The following is a 19909-nucleotide window of genomic DNA, read 5'->3' on the forward strand; positions in this document are numbered from 1 at the left end:
TATCTTTTTTTCTACTTTTTAAAGCTGAATTTATGGTAATATCTCGACCATCAATCCACCGAACCAAACCGGCTTCCCTCGATTACTAACAAGTAACTACCGCAAGTGACCAACTACTCATCCAACATTATTTCTGAATCAGTGTTGAGAGCAAGTGCAGATATAGTGTACTACAATGTATCATACCTTCACCGGCCTCATAGGCGTCTGCTGTTTCAAAATCATCTAACTGTGTCTGGAAAATTGAAATATAAGCTTCGGCTTGTGACCTCTCAAAGAACACACCATCATGAAGAGATGCCATTGGATACTCACAGAAACTTGACAACCTGTAACAAAACAATGATCACAGTGATGAAAACTTTCATTCATCTCAAGGTAGTCTTACTGTAATGCTTTCCCGCCAAAAATAATTCTTCTAACATTGGCTAATATCGTTATAAATCGTTCATTTCCGGGAACGTTATTTTTCACAATCTTCGGTATTCAATTTTTTCTTACCATTTATTACCGAGATTTTATACATAGCTTTTTTTGAGGATGAGTGACTGTAAATAATCTAACACCCAAGATTTTGAAAAAAATAACATTCCATAAATAACCGAAAAGCTACAATATTGGCCGATGTTAGAATTTTTTGGCAGGTCTGTCAATGCTACAGTAAAACTACCTTAAATTGTTGATTTACAAAATGTATCACTATTTATCATGATTCAAGAGAGTAAATAATTAAACTATTTTTGACAACTTCCTGTTGTAAAGTTTTTTATTTATCAAAACACATAAGAGGCTTATTTGATCATAAAATGACACAGAGTGATTTGCTAATTATTAATGTTAAAATTATACCAATTATTTTTACATTAATGACTGTACCTTTACTACTTCTAGTATAGTGGTTGGTAGATATTTATTTCACTAACTTATGTACCAATGATTGGATAAAATATACAACTTTCACACAAGTGTTCCCAAATAACATAAGTGATCAGTACAAATGTGCAACTTCCCATTTTCCCACTGATTTGTATACTGAATGAACTTACATTGTATACTAGTAATACACAATTTTCTTTTGTAACAGAAGTGCTTGGTACAAATGAACAATTTCCATGGTTAAATGAAAAAATAATTCCCTTCCCCCAACAGTGCTTGGCATAGAACATACTCCTTTCATTAAAGAGATACCTCATTGCTTGGTTTAAAATATACTCCTTTCATACATATCACCTTGTTACCACAGTACTTGGTATAAAATATACTCCATTTCATACATATCACCCCTTGTTGCCACAGTGCTTAGTATAAAATATACTCCTTTGATACATATCACCTTGTTAATTCAGTGCTTTGTATTAAATATACTCCTTTCATACAAATCACCCTTTTTTACCACAGTGCTTGGTTTAAAATTTACTCCTTTTATATATATCACCTTGTTACCACTGTGCTTGGTATAAAATATACTCCTTTTATATATATCACCTTGTTACCACAGTGCTTGGTATAAAATATACTCCTTTTATTCATATCACCTTGTTACCACAGTGCTTGGTATAAAATATACTCCTTTTTTCATACAATTATCACCTTGTTACCACAGTGCTTGGTATAAAATATACTCCTTTTATACATATCACCTTGTTACCACTGTGCTTGGTATAAAATATACTCCTTTTATTCATATCACCTTGTTACCACAGTGCTTGGTATAAAATATACTCCTTTTATACATATCACCTTGTTACCACTGTGCTTGGTATAAAATATACTCCTTTTATTCATATCACCTTGTTACCACAGTGCTTGGTATAAAATATACTCCTTTTTTTTCATACATATCACCTTGTTACCACAATGCTTGGTATAAAATATACTCCTTTTATACATATCACCTTGTTACCACTGTGCTTGGTATAAAATATACTCCTTTTATACATATCACCTTGTTACCACAGTGCTTGGTATAAAATATACTCCTTTTATTCATATCACCTTGTTACCAGTGCTTGGTATAAAATATACTCCTTTTTTCATACATATCACCTTGTTACCACAGTGCTTGGTATAAAATATACTCCTTGCATACATATCACCTTGTTACCACAATGCTTGGTATAAAATATATTCCTTTTATTCATATCACCTTGTTACCACAGTGCTTGGTATAAAATATACTCCTTTTTTCATACATATCACCTTGTTACCACAGTGCTTGGTATAAAATATACTCCTTGCATACATATCACCTTGTTACCACAATGCTTGGTATAAAATATACTCCTTTCATACATATCACCTTGCTACCACAATGCTTGGTATAAAATATACTCCTTTCATACATATCACCTTGTTACCACTGTGCTTGGTATAAAATATACTCCTTTTATACATATCACCTTGTAACCACAGTGCTTGGTATAAAATATACTCATTACATTCATATCACCTCTTGTTACCACAATGCTTGGTATAAAATACTCCTTTTATACATATCACCCCTTGTTACCCCAGTGCTTGGTATAAAATATACTCCTTTTATACATATCACCCCTTGTTGCCACAGTGCTTGGTATAAAATATACTCCTTTTATACATATCTCCTTGTTACCTCAGTGCTTGGTATAAAGTATACTCCTTTCATACATATCACCTTGTTTCCTCAGTGCTTGGTATAAAATATACTCCTTTTATACATATCACCTTGTTACCTCATTGCTTGGTATAAAATTAATTCCTTTCATACATATCACCCTTTTTTACCACAATGCTTGGTATAAAATTTATTCCTTTCATACATATTACCCTTTTTTACCATTGTGCTTGGTATAAAATTTACTCCTTTCATACATATCACCCTTTTTTACCACAATGCTTCGTATAAAATTTATTCCTTTCATACATATCACCCTTTTTTACCATTGTGCTTGGTATAAAATTTACTCCTTTCATACATATCACCCTTATTTACCACATTGCTTGGTATAAAATTTACTCCTTTCATACATATCACCCTTTTTTACCACAGTACTTGGTATAAAATATACTCCTTTTATTCATATCACCTTCTTACCATAGTGCTTGGTATAAAATATACTCCTTTCATCATCACTGCCCTTAATTACCAAAGTGTTTGATGTAAAACATACAACTATTGCAACTACAACCAACACAGTGTTCTGGTCAAAATGCACCATTTTTATAAGGATTACCAATACCTGATTACCAAAAATATCTGTGAGATACACTTACTTTTTCTTTCTTCTCCTTCTGTAGATTTTACCTCTATCATATAACCAGATTTTAAATTATATGACTAAAAATACATATTACTTTTCAAACAGAAAGAAACCTTTACCTGTACTAGATATCGCTAGATTATCATAATTTAAATACAAAATTTAAGGGAAATAAACATTGTGTGAAAGAAATGAATGTGATTGATTTATTTGTGTTGTAAAATTTTAATTATTGCCTAAATTTTAACAAGCATAAGTGTTTAATTGATTAAGATATTTTATTTTGAAGTATAGAGGAGAAAAAAATTATTCCAACTGAATGATGCTGATTTTACCAACTTCAAATACAAGTACAAATATCTAGCCCTCGGGTAACTGCTTAGCGAAAACTCAGCTAGCCTTGTTACCTGCAGCTGATGTAATATTCTTTTTTTTGGAAGACCCCTTTTAGATTACCCCATTTATTTATATGTACAGTATAGATAATAAATATACAGCATATGAACAGATATAGTATCATACAGTGATACATTTTGAATAATATAACAGTATAAAATCCTTATATCTGATGGCTGTCAGTCAATATCATCTTTTTCAAAATGCATAATATAGTTCCTTCTTGGGTTGACTACGCTCTTGAAATCAAAGTGACATTATAAAGTCTAAACACAATAAAATTAGCATACCCCTCTTCCCTCATCTCATCCGAAACTTCTACAAAGTTAAACCCATACTGCTTCTCTCCCTTGATGTAGGACGGGTAGTTCGGATTTAGAAGGAAAATACACTGAAATAAACAATTATACTCTTTTATCTTGAACTTACATTGGTTAATGGTTTTACTTGGTTTTCAAAGGATTTGAAATCATACATCAAGTTAAATTGTTTAGAAAACATGATTATTGGATAGTCTGATAACATTAAACCCCTTAATATTTTGGCGGGAAAGAATGATTATTTTTGGTAAAAATTTTTTTTAATATTTTAGCAAGTGCGCGGGGAAATTTAAGGGGGCCAATTTTTTATAGAAATTTTTATATTAAAAAAAGTTTACACTTGAAAACAAAGTTTTTTTCATTAAATAGAAGGGCCAGTCATTAAAATTTAAAGTTTTTTGAATTTATCCCCAAATTTCCCAGTTTTAAATTTTTCTCATATATTTAACCAAATTTTTCTTAAAAATTTTAAAACTGGCCCAAAGCTAATTTTTCACGGGGCCAGGGCCCACCGGGCCAGTGCTAAATTCGATAACTGATGGCTGTATTTAAAGGGTGTTCATTTTAAAGGGACTTGCTCCATTCAACTTATTCAGATTATGTTAACAATTGTGAATTCATTTATGAAGCTTAAAAAATGTCAACCATTCTATTCAGATGATTAATTGAGCTGGGATAAACATATAACCAGGGAATCTGAAGTAATTCTCTACCAGTAAAGCTTGTTGTTACCTCAACATAGATATATCTGTTCCCAATAACTGCATCACTTATCTTTTGTAGAAAGGTCTCCTGAAACACAATAAAATAAATATATTAATAAATGTCCAGATAAGAAATGTTCAGAAATCTAAATGTAATCATACAGTAATCATATGTTTTGCAATAAGCTTTCTTTACATACTGACTTTCTTTTTCACAATGCTTAATATAGTTCCTTCTTGCGTAGAATAAGCTGCAATTTATTATATTTTATGTCATCAATGACATTCACTCAAAAACATTTTTTGTTGAAATGGTCAAAACCTTGACTCTAAATATGCTTATAAGTGATGACATGACCTTGTGGGTTTAAAGCTCAATCAGAGAAAAGCTGTTTTTTCTGTGAGAAAGAAACCTTACAGTCATTGCTTCCAACACAATTGAACTCATTTCAACACAATTGAACTAAAATAATTTTGTATAAATTATAAATATGCTTACTGGGTATATCTAGCAAGTTTGTCAAAGGTCAAGGCTTATTTATATCAAAGTGCCCACTTGTAACCAAATAATAATGGCAGGACATTTTTTATGATTTCAGAAAGTTTATCAGTTCTATTCAAATGTCAGTGCCTGAAAAAACACACACAGGAGAGCGTCTGTCACCAATAAATCTGGAAAGGCACCATATCACCTTTACAGAGCCGATGTGACTCAAATTTCATAACACCTGTTACGACTACGTACCTTTTCTGACTGTATTTTATCCGGGCCCCAATAATGTTTGACCCATGAGTCAGGATTTACAAGGCTCACTGACGGAATGTTTACGCCCAACAGGAAGTGATGCTCACTGTTGAACATGTCGTCTATTTCCTTCATTAAACTGTTCACATATATAGATATACCCTGAAAAATATAGCATGTACATTATTCATCCACAGTTACCGATGTGTACTCTTCATTTTAACATATTTCAGAGAAATCATTACCTGTGGGCTCCAGCGCTGAACACTATTATACTTCTGTTAGTTTATATGGTCAAGTGTTAGCCAGTGTCTGGTTATATAACCAGGTCCATTTGCAATTCATATAACTGTTTATCAATAGCCAAATAAACAGTCAAAAGTTTTTATAACATATTTATAATGGTATATAATTCAATTCTTTAAAGTAAAGCAGAAATTAATCAATAAATTTGAGGCAGCTATGTTGTTTTCTTATTCAATTATTTGGTTGGGTTTTATGTCGCACCAACACAGTAAAGGTCATGTGGCAATTTCCAGCTTGATTGGTAAAGGAAGACCTATGTTCCCGTAAGCTAGCTTCTTCACATGAAAGAATCCAAAGTCCCTGTCAGGTTCAAACCCAAAGTGGTAAGGGTCAAGTATTTTAAAGTCAACAACCTAAACCACTCAGCTATGGACACCCCCTGAGGCAGCTATTTAAATAAATTATAAACCCTTGAAAAAAATGCTGGTCTAGAATTATTGCTTAAAATACATGCTATTCTAGCAATAATGGTTGTAAACACATAATGGTCTGGCAATATTGCTTGAAACCAAATGCTTGTCTGGCAAAATTGTTTGAAACCTCATTCTGGGTTGGCAATATTGATTGGAAACAAATGCTGGTCTGGCAACATGACTTGAAACCACATGCTGGTCTGGCAATATTGCCTAAAAACACAGGCTGGTTGAAAGCACATACTGGTGTGGCAATATTGCTTGAAAACACAAGCTGGTGTGGCAATATTGCTTGAAAACACAAGCTGATGTGGCAATATTGCTTGAAAACACAAGCTGGTCTGGAAATATTGCTTGAAAATTAATTCTGGTCTGGAAATAGTGCTTGAAAAAAATTCTGGTCTGGAAATATTGCTTGAAAACAAATTCTGGTCTGGAAATACTGCTTGAAAACAAATTCTGGTCTGGAAATATTGCTTGAAAACAAATTCTGGTCTGGAAATATTGCTTGCAAACATATGATGATCTGGCTATATACTAGCAGTATAGGCTGGTCATAAATACTGCTAGCTTTCAGAGAGTTTAAGAACATAACATAAGCTATTACCTGTTCAACATCGGAGCCGGCAACCAGGTATTCTAATCTCATCTGAACACTGTGAACACTTGGATAAAATGAACCATCAAATATACATGGTCCAATCAGAGCTACCATAACTTGGTTCTACAATATACAAAATACAATCTAAAATTCTTTATCATGTCTAAAGTGTTCATTTTTTTTGTAGAAAGGTATATAATGTAAAGTTTCAAATAAGCAATTTAAAAATGTCTTTCTGAAAATAATAACAACAACAAAATCCTTTTTTTTTTCAAGTATCTTAAAATCTTAAATAAAAGTCCAAGTTGTTCAGTTTCTTCACGCTCTTTTCAAGTTAGTAACCTGTTTACAAACACATGTAATATATGTGCTATATTTGTTTGTTTGGTTTTACAGGGCACCAGCACAGTATACAAATGTAGGTCATACAACACAAAAACAGGAAAGATGATTTTGGCATAACCTTGTGTGTTACAAACTTCAAAGCAACACCAGGTGTCAAAACCATCCCATCTGCTGTAGCTAAAAGATGCATAGACCCATTTAGTTGTCTCTTACAATCATGCAGGGATGAACAGTGGCTGCAATTTTTCATGCCTCAACCATAAAAGGCAATCCCTCTGCCACAAGGGGCATATGTACTGTAATTAAGCATTATTTTACGGTGAAACAAAATTGCAAAGCGATCTTCTAACAAGTCTGGAATAGGACTGATCATGCCTTGTGTATAAGGTATTGTGTCTCAACCAAGAGATTGTGGGTAAAGGTCCTACTCTGAACACAATCAAGTTTCCTTTGTATCACATCAATTCTGGTAACTTCCAGGGACTAGACTCAATGTTGATTGAAGTAAAGACTATAAGAACTAATGTTTCATAATTAATCCTATGTACACATAATCATGTAAACCAAAACAGCAGTTAAATCTTACTGAGTATCCTTCCACAGTTGGTAACTGGTCAAGTCTTGGTGTTATATTACTGATTAACCATCGATATTTCTCCAATCCGTCGGGATTTATGACACGTAAGATACTGCTTAAACCCCATATATTCTGATGACTGTGTAGTGTGTACAGATTCTGGATATAACTGTCCTTTAAAACATTCTCTGAAAAATAAAACAAATAAATTGTCAGGCACAAACTGGCACCTGAGTAGAACCACTGACATTCTGTAAGCTAGCTGGATAGCTTCCTCACATGAAAGAATCCAAAATCCATGTTGTGATTCGAACCCACAGTGGTGAGGGGCAAGTGGTTTAAAGACAACGACCTTAACCACTCAGCCACGTACGCCCCCCAAACCTGTTTATAAAGTCCGGTGTTGAAGAAATAGGAGAAAAAGGGTTTCAAATGACAGGTGGCCTTTTAAATTAGGTATTTTCAAATTTTAATTGTTTCGATTGTATAAAGAAATGATGATATTTAGCGACAGCTTTTCTGTATGTGTTTCTATCCAGGTGCTGTTGTGAGAAAACTGTCTTTAAAGTTTTAATTCTAGTCTCATTAAGATTACTAGCATCTTAGGTAAGAAGAGTTTACCCAGCTAGTATTAGTGTAATAAAAGGTAGTTTTGAAACCATGTGAACAAATAAAATACTTGTTGAAAATCTTGTATCTTTTAAAAAACAAATTTTACTCATATCATATAGTAAAAAACAAATTTCAACTTTAAAAATGAGACTACCATTTTATAGTTAAGAACACTTCAATTACACGGAACTGGTGTAACATCACTTTACAAAATACAAATTGGCAAAAAAAACTATTTTCTTTATCAAAGATACTAACTCAAATTTGCCATAATTCTCTGTCTTGGATGTTTTTCTAGATGAAATCTGAAATGAATCAGTCAAATTAAGAGAACAACATTAAAATAAAAAAAAATTGTATTGCATAAGAACTCAAGTGAACAAAACAAAACAAAACTTATAGAAGACAATCATGAATGTCTCTGTACATGAGAGATAACACTATTTGAATATCCAAAGATATGTACAAAAAGTTTGGTTTGTCTTCTATGCATTGCCAAAAAATAAACTGATGAAAAATTGTTCAATAATATAAAACTTTGTCATGCATATTGATCAACATTGATACAAAACTCTTCAGAGAAAGGGTACTTATAAGTATTATTTTTTGCCTCACCCGGTACTGGCTAGTCAAATAATTAAGGTAGTCATAATGTAATGCTAAATTCCCGCCAAAATATTGGCCAATATTGTAAAATATTGGTCATTTTCAGAATGTTATTTTTCACAATATACTGTATTCAACCATATTTTAACTGTTTATAATCGGAATTAAGTACATAGTGATAAAGGATGTGTGATTGTAAATAATCTAATACTATAGAGATTTTGAAAAAACAAAGTTCCGGAAATAACTTATTTGCTACTATATAGGCCAATGTTAGAATTTCTTTGGCGGGAAAGCATTATAGTTAGATTACCTTAAGAGTGGTTAAAATTAGCGCAGCTTTTAATGTTCTCCACAATCTAGGCTAAAATAAATATATATGTATGTTAAAACTGATTACAAAAATTGTTACCTTTCTTGATGAACCCTTAACCTCCCATAGAATCCGGGATATGGGTTATACGGCAGCTCAGGGCGGTTCAGCAAGATTTGAAGAAGTTTCCTGAAGATCACCTGAACCTGTGTATCTTCCAGGTACTGCTCAAACCTTGTCAAAGATTGGCTAAAGAAACCAGGAGGTGCTTGATATCTGTTCCTGGGCATTACAGCTGACAGCTTAAAGTTATCATTTACAATTACAATTAAATCAATACATTTTCAACTAATAATCTGATTGGTTAAAAACTGAGTAGAACTTAAAATACAGCTTTTTATAAAATTTTGAACTAAACTTCTTTGACAAGTAAACAAATATAGTGTGATTCTTTTCACAGTAAAACATAGCCTAGAAAATAACAATGGTCAGTACTCACTACTGTCATAATGCAATAAAATGACTGAGTTAAAACAGAGCTAGACTTTATTGGTATTGTAACTAGATGTTGCACATATACTATAATCTTGTATATAGGAAAGCTATAAGAAACTAAGTTCAATGATACAATACATATACTGAAACACTCAGTTAACAGAAAGTATCTGGACATTATAAAACATAAATCAAGAAAAAAAATATTCACCCAATTTAGCACAATTCAAATTGCTCTAATATGACTGTACTTAAACCAGTATAAGGTTGTGTATAATGTTTTACCTCAGTTCCCAGAGTTTCTGCATCGTCTCCTTCAGATATAGGAGTCATGTCTGACCTTATAGAACCTGCCCGACTCTGTCGTGTTCCTGATGTGCCTGGAGTCTGAGCCTTCTATTAGAATAAGAAGATATGTTTCAATAAACTTGGTCAAGCATAAAGCTTCCTTCTACATACAAAATATACAAATTAAAAGTTAAAAGCTTTGTAATTAAAAATCAACAATTTTATTGATATCCTTACCCGTGGCCCTGGATATCGGAAACAAGAAATATGTACTTATAAGTGTGACAGTCACAAAATAAGAGTAAAATTTGCATTCTGACTATAATCACTCCAAACTTGGATCATATGAAAATGTTTCACACTCATGGCTCTAATGGCTGAAATTCCTGACACATCTTCTGTATTATTGAAATATAACAGTAAAGTTCTATTTTCTGTGTCAAACTTCTGGCTTTATTAGAATTTTACAGTCTTCTGTGGAAGTTATTTAAAGGACTTTGCAAGATAAATTTGAATTAACTAAGTTATAAACCATCTTGTTCTGACTTCCATAATTATAAATGTCACATTAATGTTGTTGTCTGTGGCTGTAGCAATATTACGAGGGTTGTTCGGAAGGTTCATTTTTATACTTTGAAACAATATGTTTTACAAATTTTGCCAGCAAAAATATAAATATAAAGCAAACACATGTACAAAAAATTACTAAGCTGTGATAAACATTTGTATTAAAACAGCATTTACAACATATGTACATCAACATGGAGCACTTTGACAATGTCAAATGAACATCTGGGATTCCCGTTCGCACTTCTTCTCAAATAGCCCCCATTCTATGTTACGCATTGAAGCCTCTGGCAACAGTTCAAAATGTCATCCCTGATACCGAGCGGCAACAGTTTTGACTATTCCACAAATAACCATGAAATAACTGTATATTGTGACATGTATAAAAACATAGTTAACAATGTCTTAAACATCGTTACAACTATCCTAGAGTCATTAGTTTTGATATGACTGTTAAAATCATTTTGACAATCCAAAATCAAAACAGTACACAGTTATATTACCTTGCTCCCTCTGGTACCTCCAGCTCGTGACATTGTTGAAGTATCTGTGATAAATGGCAATGATGCTGTAAAATTTCAGATGATCTTTTCAATATTCTCTTGACAGTTCGGATGAAAATCTTATCCGAAAATATGTAAGTTATCGCAACCCAAACAATCACATTTTCAGTATTTTCCCATATTTATACATAGTTCAAATAGTGTTAATCAAATCTTGCTATCTATTATTAACTGAAGTTTTGTACAATTTGACATTTATATCATATTTAACATCATATTTGAACGATAAATAAAAGTTGTTTACATTGGCGACTGAAGCGTACTCTTCAATTAATTCGGATTTGTTCGGCGTTAATCCAAATTTGTAAACACGTGAAAAATTAAAAATATAATAAATTAAACATGGCATCAAAGGCTCCAGAAAAAGAGAAAATTATCAAAAGTGTGCCAAAAACGTCAAATGAAAAGCGTTTGATCGTCATATTAGAAAAAGCGTCACTTGAGTCTGTAAAGGTAGGAAACATAACAAGAAATATGTATTTGTAATGTAATTTCGCGATATTAACTAAGAACATGTAGATCTACAGAAAAGTTGTTTCCACTGCAAGTCAATTTATTTTGACGTGACATAGCTAAATTTTGAGATATTTTTGTTCTGAGTTAGAGGAAAGATAATCTCTTGCACTAAAAACCACATTAACAAGATTACCAAGAACTGAAGAAGGCAAACTCAACCTTAGCTTAGGATTTCTTAATCCAATATATCAGACATTACAGGCTTGTTATAGTTTATGTTGGTGAAGCCCGAAGGAACCTGAAACACAGCCCTGAATCTTGTCGCAAAACAGAATTCCAGTCTCTGGTACTCTTCACCCTGGAATACAGTTTGATCGTCTGTGATCCATACCTCCATAGAGACATTGACAAGCTTGAGAAGGTCCAGAAACGGTCTGCTAGGGTTATCACAGGCCACTACACAACCAGGTTCACTGGGTGTGTCACTCTTTAATGCTTCGAGACCTGAAACTACGTTAACTTCAGCACCTAAGGAAAGCCAACAGACTAACAAAGGTTTATTAGGTGGCCGGGCTTGCGTCGTCCCTGCTGGCTTGCCAAGACTACTTGACGCCTGTCCGTGTAAATAAACTTAGAGTGAATAAATGGAATAAATTGAGTGATAGTGTTGCACAAGCTAAGACAGTAGACCGCTTTAAATCAGCTGTGTTCCATTTGGACTAACTCCTCTCTCCTGTTGCTTATAATGCTGAAAGGCCCTGCAATGTACCACTCAACATGCAGGACAATTTCCACTGTAAGCGAAACGTAAATGGAAGCTTTATTATTGTGATCTTAATAACACACTTGTCAACAGGAATTTTCAGATTTTCATACTGTTCTACCTGCATGGTCAACTTCAAATAATTTATATATATGTATTACTAATATGAAATTAGGCAAAGCCTATGAACGGGGAAGTTGTTAAAAAATTTCCTTTCATTCTTTCTGTTTTAAAGGTGTCATTCGATATTACATGCACTGCTTCCGTTTTCACTCGGAACACTCGACGATTATTATTAATCCGAAAAGTTGAGATTTGTTCCGTTATCGGAATACCCCGCCTTTTATCATTGAGTTACATTGTAAATGGCGGCGCCCGACTAGAACTGACACTGAAAATTTCATTGATAGGTATAGAATTCTATATATTTTTTTCTATTGTTTTTTTAATTTTTTTTAATAGACACGTGTAGTCTATAGCCGGGCAAGCCAAAGCCCGGACCTGCTTCGCGGGCCCGGTCTTTGACTTCCCCGTATTATGCTACTTTTTTTCCTTTGTTTGCAAAGCCCAACAACAGAGCAGCCCAATGCTCTGATAAAGTTAGTCATTCAGTGATATTTGGACTCCAGACTGAGCTAGAGTTGTTGTCATGCAAGGATTTTAGTGCCCCAACTATGCGTGGGGGGGGATCTAGATTTTTACCCTTGTCAATCAGTCCTTCTGTTCCCTTTTTGTGTGGCACGTAGCTCAAAAAGTAATTGACCTAGAGTCATGAAACCTAACAAGAATGTTGCTCAGCATGTGTAGTTGTGCACCTGGGTATTTTTGTGTGGATATTATTAGTATTTTTAGAGTTATTGCCCTTGACGTAGAAAAAAATTTCAATTTTCAACTTGTGTTGCACGTAACTCAAAAAATATTTGACCTAGAGTCATGAAACCTTACAAGAATGTTGCTCAGCATGTGTAGTTGCGCACCTGGGTATTTTCGTGTGGATATTTTTAGTATTTTTAGAGTAATTGCCCTTGACTTAAAAAAAAATTCCAATTTTCAACTTGTGTCACACGTTACTCAAAAAAATATTTGACCTAGAGTCATGAGACCTTACAGGAATGGTGCTCAGCATGTGTACTTATGCATCTTGGGGTTCTCTTGTGGATTTACTCAGTATTTGTAGTATTTGCCCTTTACTTAATACAAGATTTTTAGTTTTCAACTTGGGCAGATGTAGCAACAAAAAAAATTGACCTAGAGACATAAGATTAACAAATCGGTGGAGTGTGGGGGCACCCGTGTTCTATGGACACATTTCTAGTGTAGTTGTTTTCTGTTTTGATGGAATATTGCATTTCATGTAACCTGGGTCATGTGTTTGGTCAGAAGTGATGTAAACACCCAAGTACTTTTCAGCGCTCCCCTTTTCTTTTTTACCATAATTATAATAAATCATTTTGATATTAAACATAAAATTCTCATCATGTTCCTCAGAAACAGTAATTAAGTACTTTAACTTTAGCTAATTAAAATAAAAGGGACACATTCTTTATGTTTACAATCTTGTTCACAGTTAATTTCTAACTTTGCTATTACATCTATTTATTACTCTGAAATGTTGTATCTTTACCTTCATATGTTGATCTTTTTATAATGAATTTTGTGTAACTTCAGTCTTAAAATAAATTGTTATTTAACATACAGTATTAAGGGTAAAATTATGTATTTTAACATACATGTACATTTACAGTAATTGGTGCAAAATTATCTATTTTACAATTTCAGAATGGGAAAACATTTGAGCTTCTGAACTGTGACAAACATAAAAGTGTGGCAAAAAAGTTTAAAAGAGATATTTCAACCTGTCGACCAGATATTACACATCAGGTTTGCATTTTTCCCATGTTCTGAGGAAGCATTATGTGAATTAAAATTGGATGTTTCTTAGAGAATCACAAAAGTGAGACACAAAAGATATAGCATTGATTTGAATATTTCTTTGCACATGAATGGTTATAGTGAAGGTGGCCATGAAGCCAAGTTATAATGCAAAATTTTCAGACCTTATGAAATGAACAAAATACATGTATGTATAACAAATGCCAAAAAAGGAAATACCCAGTGTTATCATAAACGAGACATTTAAATGGTAGTACTCATTTTTTAACCAAAGTGTCTTTCATTCCTTTCTGTGGAACACATTTTGAATGATAAATTTAAAAAAAAAATAATGTCGAGGAAAATTACTATAAATTTTGGAAATATAGAGATGTCAAGGGAAGTAAGCTTTATTTTTCATAATTAAATTGAAAAAATTACAGCCAACCTCATTACAAAACGTTTTAAACAATAGTGAGACTGTTTTCCTTCTGCTGGACATGGCTGCAGATAACATGCGTATTTGCGTAATTACCCAACTAATGTGTCAAAAACCACAATAGAAATAATAACTAAGGGTAAGAAAAAATAAATAAACTCTTATTTATGCAAACTACATTTGAACTGGTACGTAATGATGTATGTTATACTTAATGCGGTACATAAGGCAGATCAAACTGTTTCAGACTGTTTTAACATTAAAATTATATCAGGTAGCTTGGAAATCTCCTAGGCCAATAAACCATAAAGCATAGAAGTAAGTACCTTTTTAATTACCATACAAAACCTACAACAGTCTAATTTAGACTAAAAGAAGTTCAGAAATTTTGGGTTAAATACATGAACTTGTGCTTTATAACCCAAATTGGTTAGAGAGGGTAACAGAAATAACTCTAAGAAAATAGAAAAAACCCAATAGATCACAAAACAAGGGGTAATCACCCAATATACACAAAATGTTATCTGTAGCCCTGGCTGGATATTTATAATTTCTTGTCTTGATTACAGTGCCTGTTGATGTTACTGGACAGCCCGTTAAACAGAGCTGGTTTGTTACAAGTTTATATACACACAGAGAAAAATGTCCTCATAGAGGTCAACCCTCAGACAAGGATACCGAGAACTTTTGACAGATTTAGTGGTCTGATGGGTATGCTATCAATATTCATCTTCTAACATTGCTACTAAAGGAAGCTGTGGCCTAGTGGTTATGTTGTCCGCCTCTCAACTCAGAAATCATGGTTTAAAGTCCTAATGGGGTCATGATCATGTTTCTTTATATGAACCAGTTTGGGTTTAGGGAAATGATCTCGAAAGTTTATTATATAATTGGGAGTTTTTGTTTTTCAAACGACTTAAATATGGTTAAAAAAATACTTAAAGCATTTTAAAAAAATATTTTTTCAAAATTTTTTGGGGTTTGACAAGCAAAACAAAAAGAGGTTAACAATATCTGTACAAAATGTATTTACAGTGTTTTTATTGATCTCTTATTATGAGAATACAAATCTATTTAAATTTATAGGTCTGTAAAAAGTTGATTTCTAATTAAGTGTAAATATTTAATGAAAAATCTTAAAGATTGAGACTGTAAAGCTCTTATGGTGCCTTTCTAACTTAACTGGTGACAAAACCACAAATTTTCTTACTAAATTAACTGAATTGTTGCTCTTTTATTTCAGTTCAGTTATTACACAAGCTCAGTATACATGCAGCTGATGGTCCTCAAAAATTGTTAAAGGTAAATACATTATTTCGGTACTCACTACTGTATGTCATGTTTGTCAACAAATTCTTATTCACCATACTCGCCATCATTATGGGTCTCTGTTGCCAAGGCTGCTTACTTTGTTGTTGCCAAGGCTGCTTACTTTGCTGTTGCCAAGGCTGCTTACTTTGCTCTTGCCAAAGTTGCTTACTTTGCTCTTGCCTAGGTCCCTTACTTTGCTCTTGCTAAGACAGCTTACTTTGCTGTTGCCAAGGCTGCCTACAAAACATTGAATTCTTTCATGTAAGGAAGCTATCAAGTAAGCTTGTACCTGAAAGTTTTACATATGATAATGAAAGATACTGTCCTTATTTAAATTGTTATATAATCAATTTACCAATAGTAATGTTCCTTGGAATGAATAGAATGATGTGATCAACACTTGCCGAGTTAGTCATTTGAAAAACTTAAGGGGGACACTTTTGTTTTTATGCTCCCACAAAGTGGGGTGCATATAGCTTTGCACTTGTCCGTCAGTCCGTCCGTCCGTCCCGAGATCTTGTGAACGCAACTCCTCTTAAACCGGAAGGCAGTTTTGCTTAAACTTCCAGGGATGAACAACCTTAATATGTAGATCGTAGTAAAGGAAGGAATTTTTGCTGCAACCAAATTTAACAGAATAATGGCCCTTTGTTGATTTTTAGCTCGACTATACGAAGTATATGGAGAGCTGTCCTACTCGCCCCGGCGTCCGCGTCCAGATTTCAGATTAAAGTTTTGGTGCAGTAAAATATTTTTCACTATAACTTTGTCATTTCTTAAGGTATCAACTTCAAACTTCAAATATATGTTCCTTATCATCAACCACATCTTATGTGACAAGGTTCATAACTCTAGCACCAATATTTTCAGATTTATCTCCCCTTAAACTTAGAATTTTCCTTAAAAAATACTATTTTTTACTGTAACTTCTTTATTTCTTAAGGTATCAACTTCAAACTTCAAATAAATGTAGCTTACCATCATCCCCATCTTATGTGACAAGGGTCATAACTTTAGCACCAATGTTTTTAAGATTTATCTCCCCTTGAACTTAGAATTTTCCTTAAAAAATATTTTTTACTGTTACTTCTTTATTTCTTAAAGGATCACCCTCATACTTCAAATATATGTACCTTATCATCATCCCCATCTTATATGACAAGGTTCGTAACTCTAGCACAAATAATTTCAGATTTATCTCCCCTTGAACTTAGATTTCAGATTCAAGTTTTGGTGCAGTAAAATATTTTTCACTATAACTTTGTCATTTCTTAAGGTATCAACTTCAAACTTCAAATATATGTTCCTTATCATCAACCACATCTTATGTGACAAGGGTCATAACTTTAGCACCAATATTACAAGAATTATCTCCCCATAAACTTAGATTTTTTTACTAGAAAAATGTTATTTTTTACTATAACTTTTTTAGTTTTAAAGGTATCTACTTCAAACTTCAAATACTTATTCCTTATCATCAATTACATTTTATGTGACAATGTTCATAACTCTTGAAGCAATTTTTACAGATTTATCTCTCTTTGAACTTAGGATTTTCTTTAAGAAATATTATAACTTCTTTACTTTTTAAGGTATCTACTTCAAACTTCAAATATATATTTCTTATCATAACACACATGTTGTGTGACAAGGTTCATAACTCTAGCGTGACTATTTCTAGAATTATTTCCCTTGATCTTGGAATTTATGTTAACATATGTTATTTTTTTACTATAACTTAATACATATTAATACATAATTGATTTTTCTTTCATAGTTTTGTCCTCCTTACTGCGTTCAGTATTTTATTAGTCGAGCTTGGCTGTCTCCTGTGACAGCTCTTGTTTCACTATATACTATGTAGAAATTTTGTGAACGAACTCCTCTTAAACCCGATGGCAGATTTTGCTTAAACTTCCAGGGATGAACAACCTTAATGTGTAGATGGTAGTAAAGGAAGGAATTTTTGCTGCGCCCAAATTTAACAGAATTATGGCCCTTTGTTGATTTTTTCACCATATACCATATAGAAATTTTGTGAACGCAACCCCTCTTAAACCGGATGGCAGATTTTGCTTAAACTTCCAGGGATGAACAACCTTAATGTGTAGATGGAAGTAAAGGAAGGAATTTTTGCTGGGACCAAATTTAACAGAATTATGGCCATTTGTTGATTTTTTCACTATATACCATATATATGTTGTCTGGGGGCATCCGTGTCCTTTGGACACAGTTCTAGTTTATGATCAACACTAACCGAGTTAGTCATTTGAAAAACTTAAGGGGGACACTTTAGTTTTTTGTGATCAACACTTACCGAGTTAGTCATTTGAAAAACTTAAGGGGGACACTTTTGTTTTTTGTGATCAACACTAACCGAGTTAGTCATATGAAAAACTTAAAGGGGACACTTTTGTTTTTTGTGATCAACACTAACCGAGTTAGTCATATGAAAAACTTAAAGGGGACACTTTTGTTTTTTGTGATCAACACTAACCGAGTTAGTCATATGAAAAACTTAAAGGGGACACTTTTGTTTTTTGTGATCAACACTAACCGAGTAGTCTTTTGAAAAGCTTAAAGGGGACACTATTGGTTTGACTCAGCCCTTCCTAAGCATATGTTAGTGTTTGTGCTGTTCTACAGAAATTAGAAACTTCGGCATGAGCGATAGTTACAGATGAATATAAACATGCTTAATGTCAAGCTTTATTTGGCTTCATAAATATTCACTTTATTATGTCACGACTATTTTTACAAAAACTTGGTTCTTCAGATGTGTCTGACAAATGTATCCTTTACCATTTTACTATCTTGCCTTGTAAACCAGTTTTGTTTCTGTGTTTTAGGTTATAAAGAACCCAGTGACAGATCATTTACCTATAGGATGTAAGAAGATTGGTATGTCATTTAAAGCGGAGAAATGTGTTGATCCACGGACCTTAGTTCCTTCTGATGATCCTGTAGTGTTTGTGGTAGGGGCCATGGCTCATGGCAGTGTAAGTTTAATATAGAGCTTACATGTTTATCTCCTGTAATTCAGACTACACACTTCTTTTAAAGCCACACAAATTGTGTAATGATCAACTTCTTTTAAAGCCACACAAATTGTGTAATGATCAACTTCTTTTAAAGCCACACAAATTGTGTAATGATGCACTTCTTTTAAAGCCACACAAATTGGGTAATGATGCACTTCTTTTAAAGCCACATAAATTGTGTAATGATGCACTTCTTTTAAAGCCACACAAATTGGGTAATGATGCACTTCTTTTAAAGCCACACAAAGGAGTTCATATCAGTTTAGTGACATTATAGTTTAAACACATTTATATGAGCTTGTTTGCAAAACAAGTTCTTTTAAGTTAAATCAATCACTTTCAAATCCACTTCCTGAACTAAACCAGTACTGGTGTCATATGAAGAAATCTGGTTGTAGTGTCATATGAAGAAATCTGGTTGTGGTGTCATATAAGGAAATCTGGTTGTGGTGTCATATGAAGAAATATGGTTGTAGTGTCATATGAAGAAACCTGGTTGTGGTGTCATGAGGAAACCTGGTTGTGGTGTCATGAGGAAACCTGTTTGTGGTGTCATATAAAGAAACCTGGTTGTGACCAGGAGTAGGGTTCAAACCGGTGATTTCTAGGATAAGAGGCAGACACCTTAACCACTGAGTCATCACTCCTTTCATAGTTACTGCTATAATTTGAATAAACTATAAGTAGATGACATATATGGTCCTGGACAAGACCCTTGTATTTTGGAACAGACTATAGTTTAATGTTAAACTATATTTATATTGCAGATTGATACAGACTATACAGAAGAGGAATACTCAATCAGTAATTATCCACTCTCTGCTGCTTTAACTTGTGCAAAACTGTGTAATGCCTTTGAAGAGAAATGGGACATCATGTGATCAAATTATATTTTGTGTGTTTAATATTAAAAGATGTAAAAATACAGTTTTATCTT

General features: G+C 33.2%; 2 protein-coding genes across 5 annotated transcripts in view; one reads left to right on the forward strand and one right to left on the reverse strand.

Annotated features, from left to right (window-relative positions):
* LOC132735904 (uncharacterized) overlaps nucleotides 1–11306 on the reverse strand; it is a 51817-nt gene extending 40511 nt beyond the window's left edge. For 3 of the 4 annotated variants that reach the window (XM_060722936.1, XM_060722938.1, XM_060722939.1), the window contains exons 1-11: nucleotides 11031–11306; nucleotides 9958–10068; nucleotides 9277–9479; nucleotides 8517–8563; nucleotides 7656–7834; nucleotides 6731–6847; nucleotides 5405–5566; nucleotides 4688–4747; nucleotides 3926–4026; nucleotides 3253–3285; nucleotides 187–329 (exon numbers count right to left, since the gene is read on the reverse strand). In XM_060722936.1, the coding sequence (XP_060578919.1) occupies nucleotides 187–329; nucleotides 3253–3285; nucleotides 3926–4026; nucleotides 4688–4747; nucleotides 5405–5566; nucleotides 6731–6847; nucleotides 7656–7834; nucleotides 8517–8563; nucleotides 9277–9479; nucleotides 9958–10068; nucleotides 11031–11063 (1189 nt within the window). In that variant the 5' untranslated portion in view covers nucleotides 11064–11306. The remainder of the gene's footprint in view (nucleotides 1–186; nucleotides 330–3252; nucleotides 3286–3925; nucleotides 4027–4687; nucleotides 4748–5404; nucleotides 5567–6730; nucleotides 6848–7655; nucleotides 7835–8516; nucleotides 8564–9276; nucleotides 9480–9957; nucleotides 10069–11030) is intronic. The other variant, XM_060722937.1, reaches the window with a different exon arrangement.
* Nucleotides 11307–11356: 50 nt separating this feature from the next.
* Nucleotides 11357–19899, forward strand: LOC132735909 (ribosomal RNA small subunit methyltransferase NEP1-like). The gene is made up of 6 exons (XM_060722943.1): nucleotides 11357–11543; nucleotides 14089–14190; nucleotides 15190–15331; nucleotides 15864–15922; nucleotides 18781–18930; nucleotides 19740–19899. The coding sequence occupies exons 1-6, from the start codon at nucleotides 11433–11435 to the stop codon at nucleotides 19851–19853; spliced, it is 678 nt and encodes a 225-aa protein (XP_060578926.1). The 5' UTR covers nucleotides 11357–11432; the 3' UTR covers nucleotides 19854–19899.
* The last annotated feature ends 10 nt before the right edge of the window (nucleotides 19900–19909 follow it).

This window comes from Ruditapes philippinarum, unplaced genomic scaffold (assembly GCF_026571515.1).
Source record: "Ruditapes philippinarum isolate M1 unplaced genomic scaffold, ASM2657151v2 ctg4677_1_1_1_1, whole genome shotgun sequence".
Taxonomy (NCBI): Eukaryota; Metazoa; Mollusca; class Bivalvia; order Venerida; family Veneridae; genus Ruditapes; species Ruditapes philippinarum.

Coding starts and splice junctions, on each gene's coding strand:
- LOC132735909 (XM_060722943.1), top strand. CDS start 11,433: ATGGCATCAAAGGCTCCAGAAAAAGAGAAAATTATCAAAAGTGTGCCA. Junction 14,191..15,189: donor GACCAGATATTACACATCAG/GTTTGCATTTTT, acceptor TCTTGATTACAG/TGCCTGTTGATGTTACTGGA. Junction 15,332..15,863: donor CAGATTTAGTGGTCTGATGG/GTATGCTATCAA, acceptor CTTTTATTTCAG/TTCAGTTATTACACAAGCTC.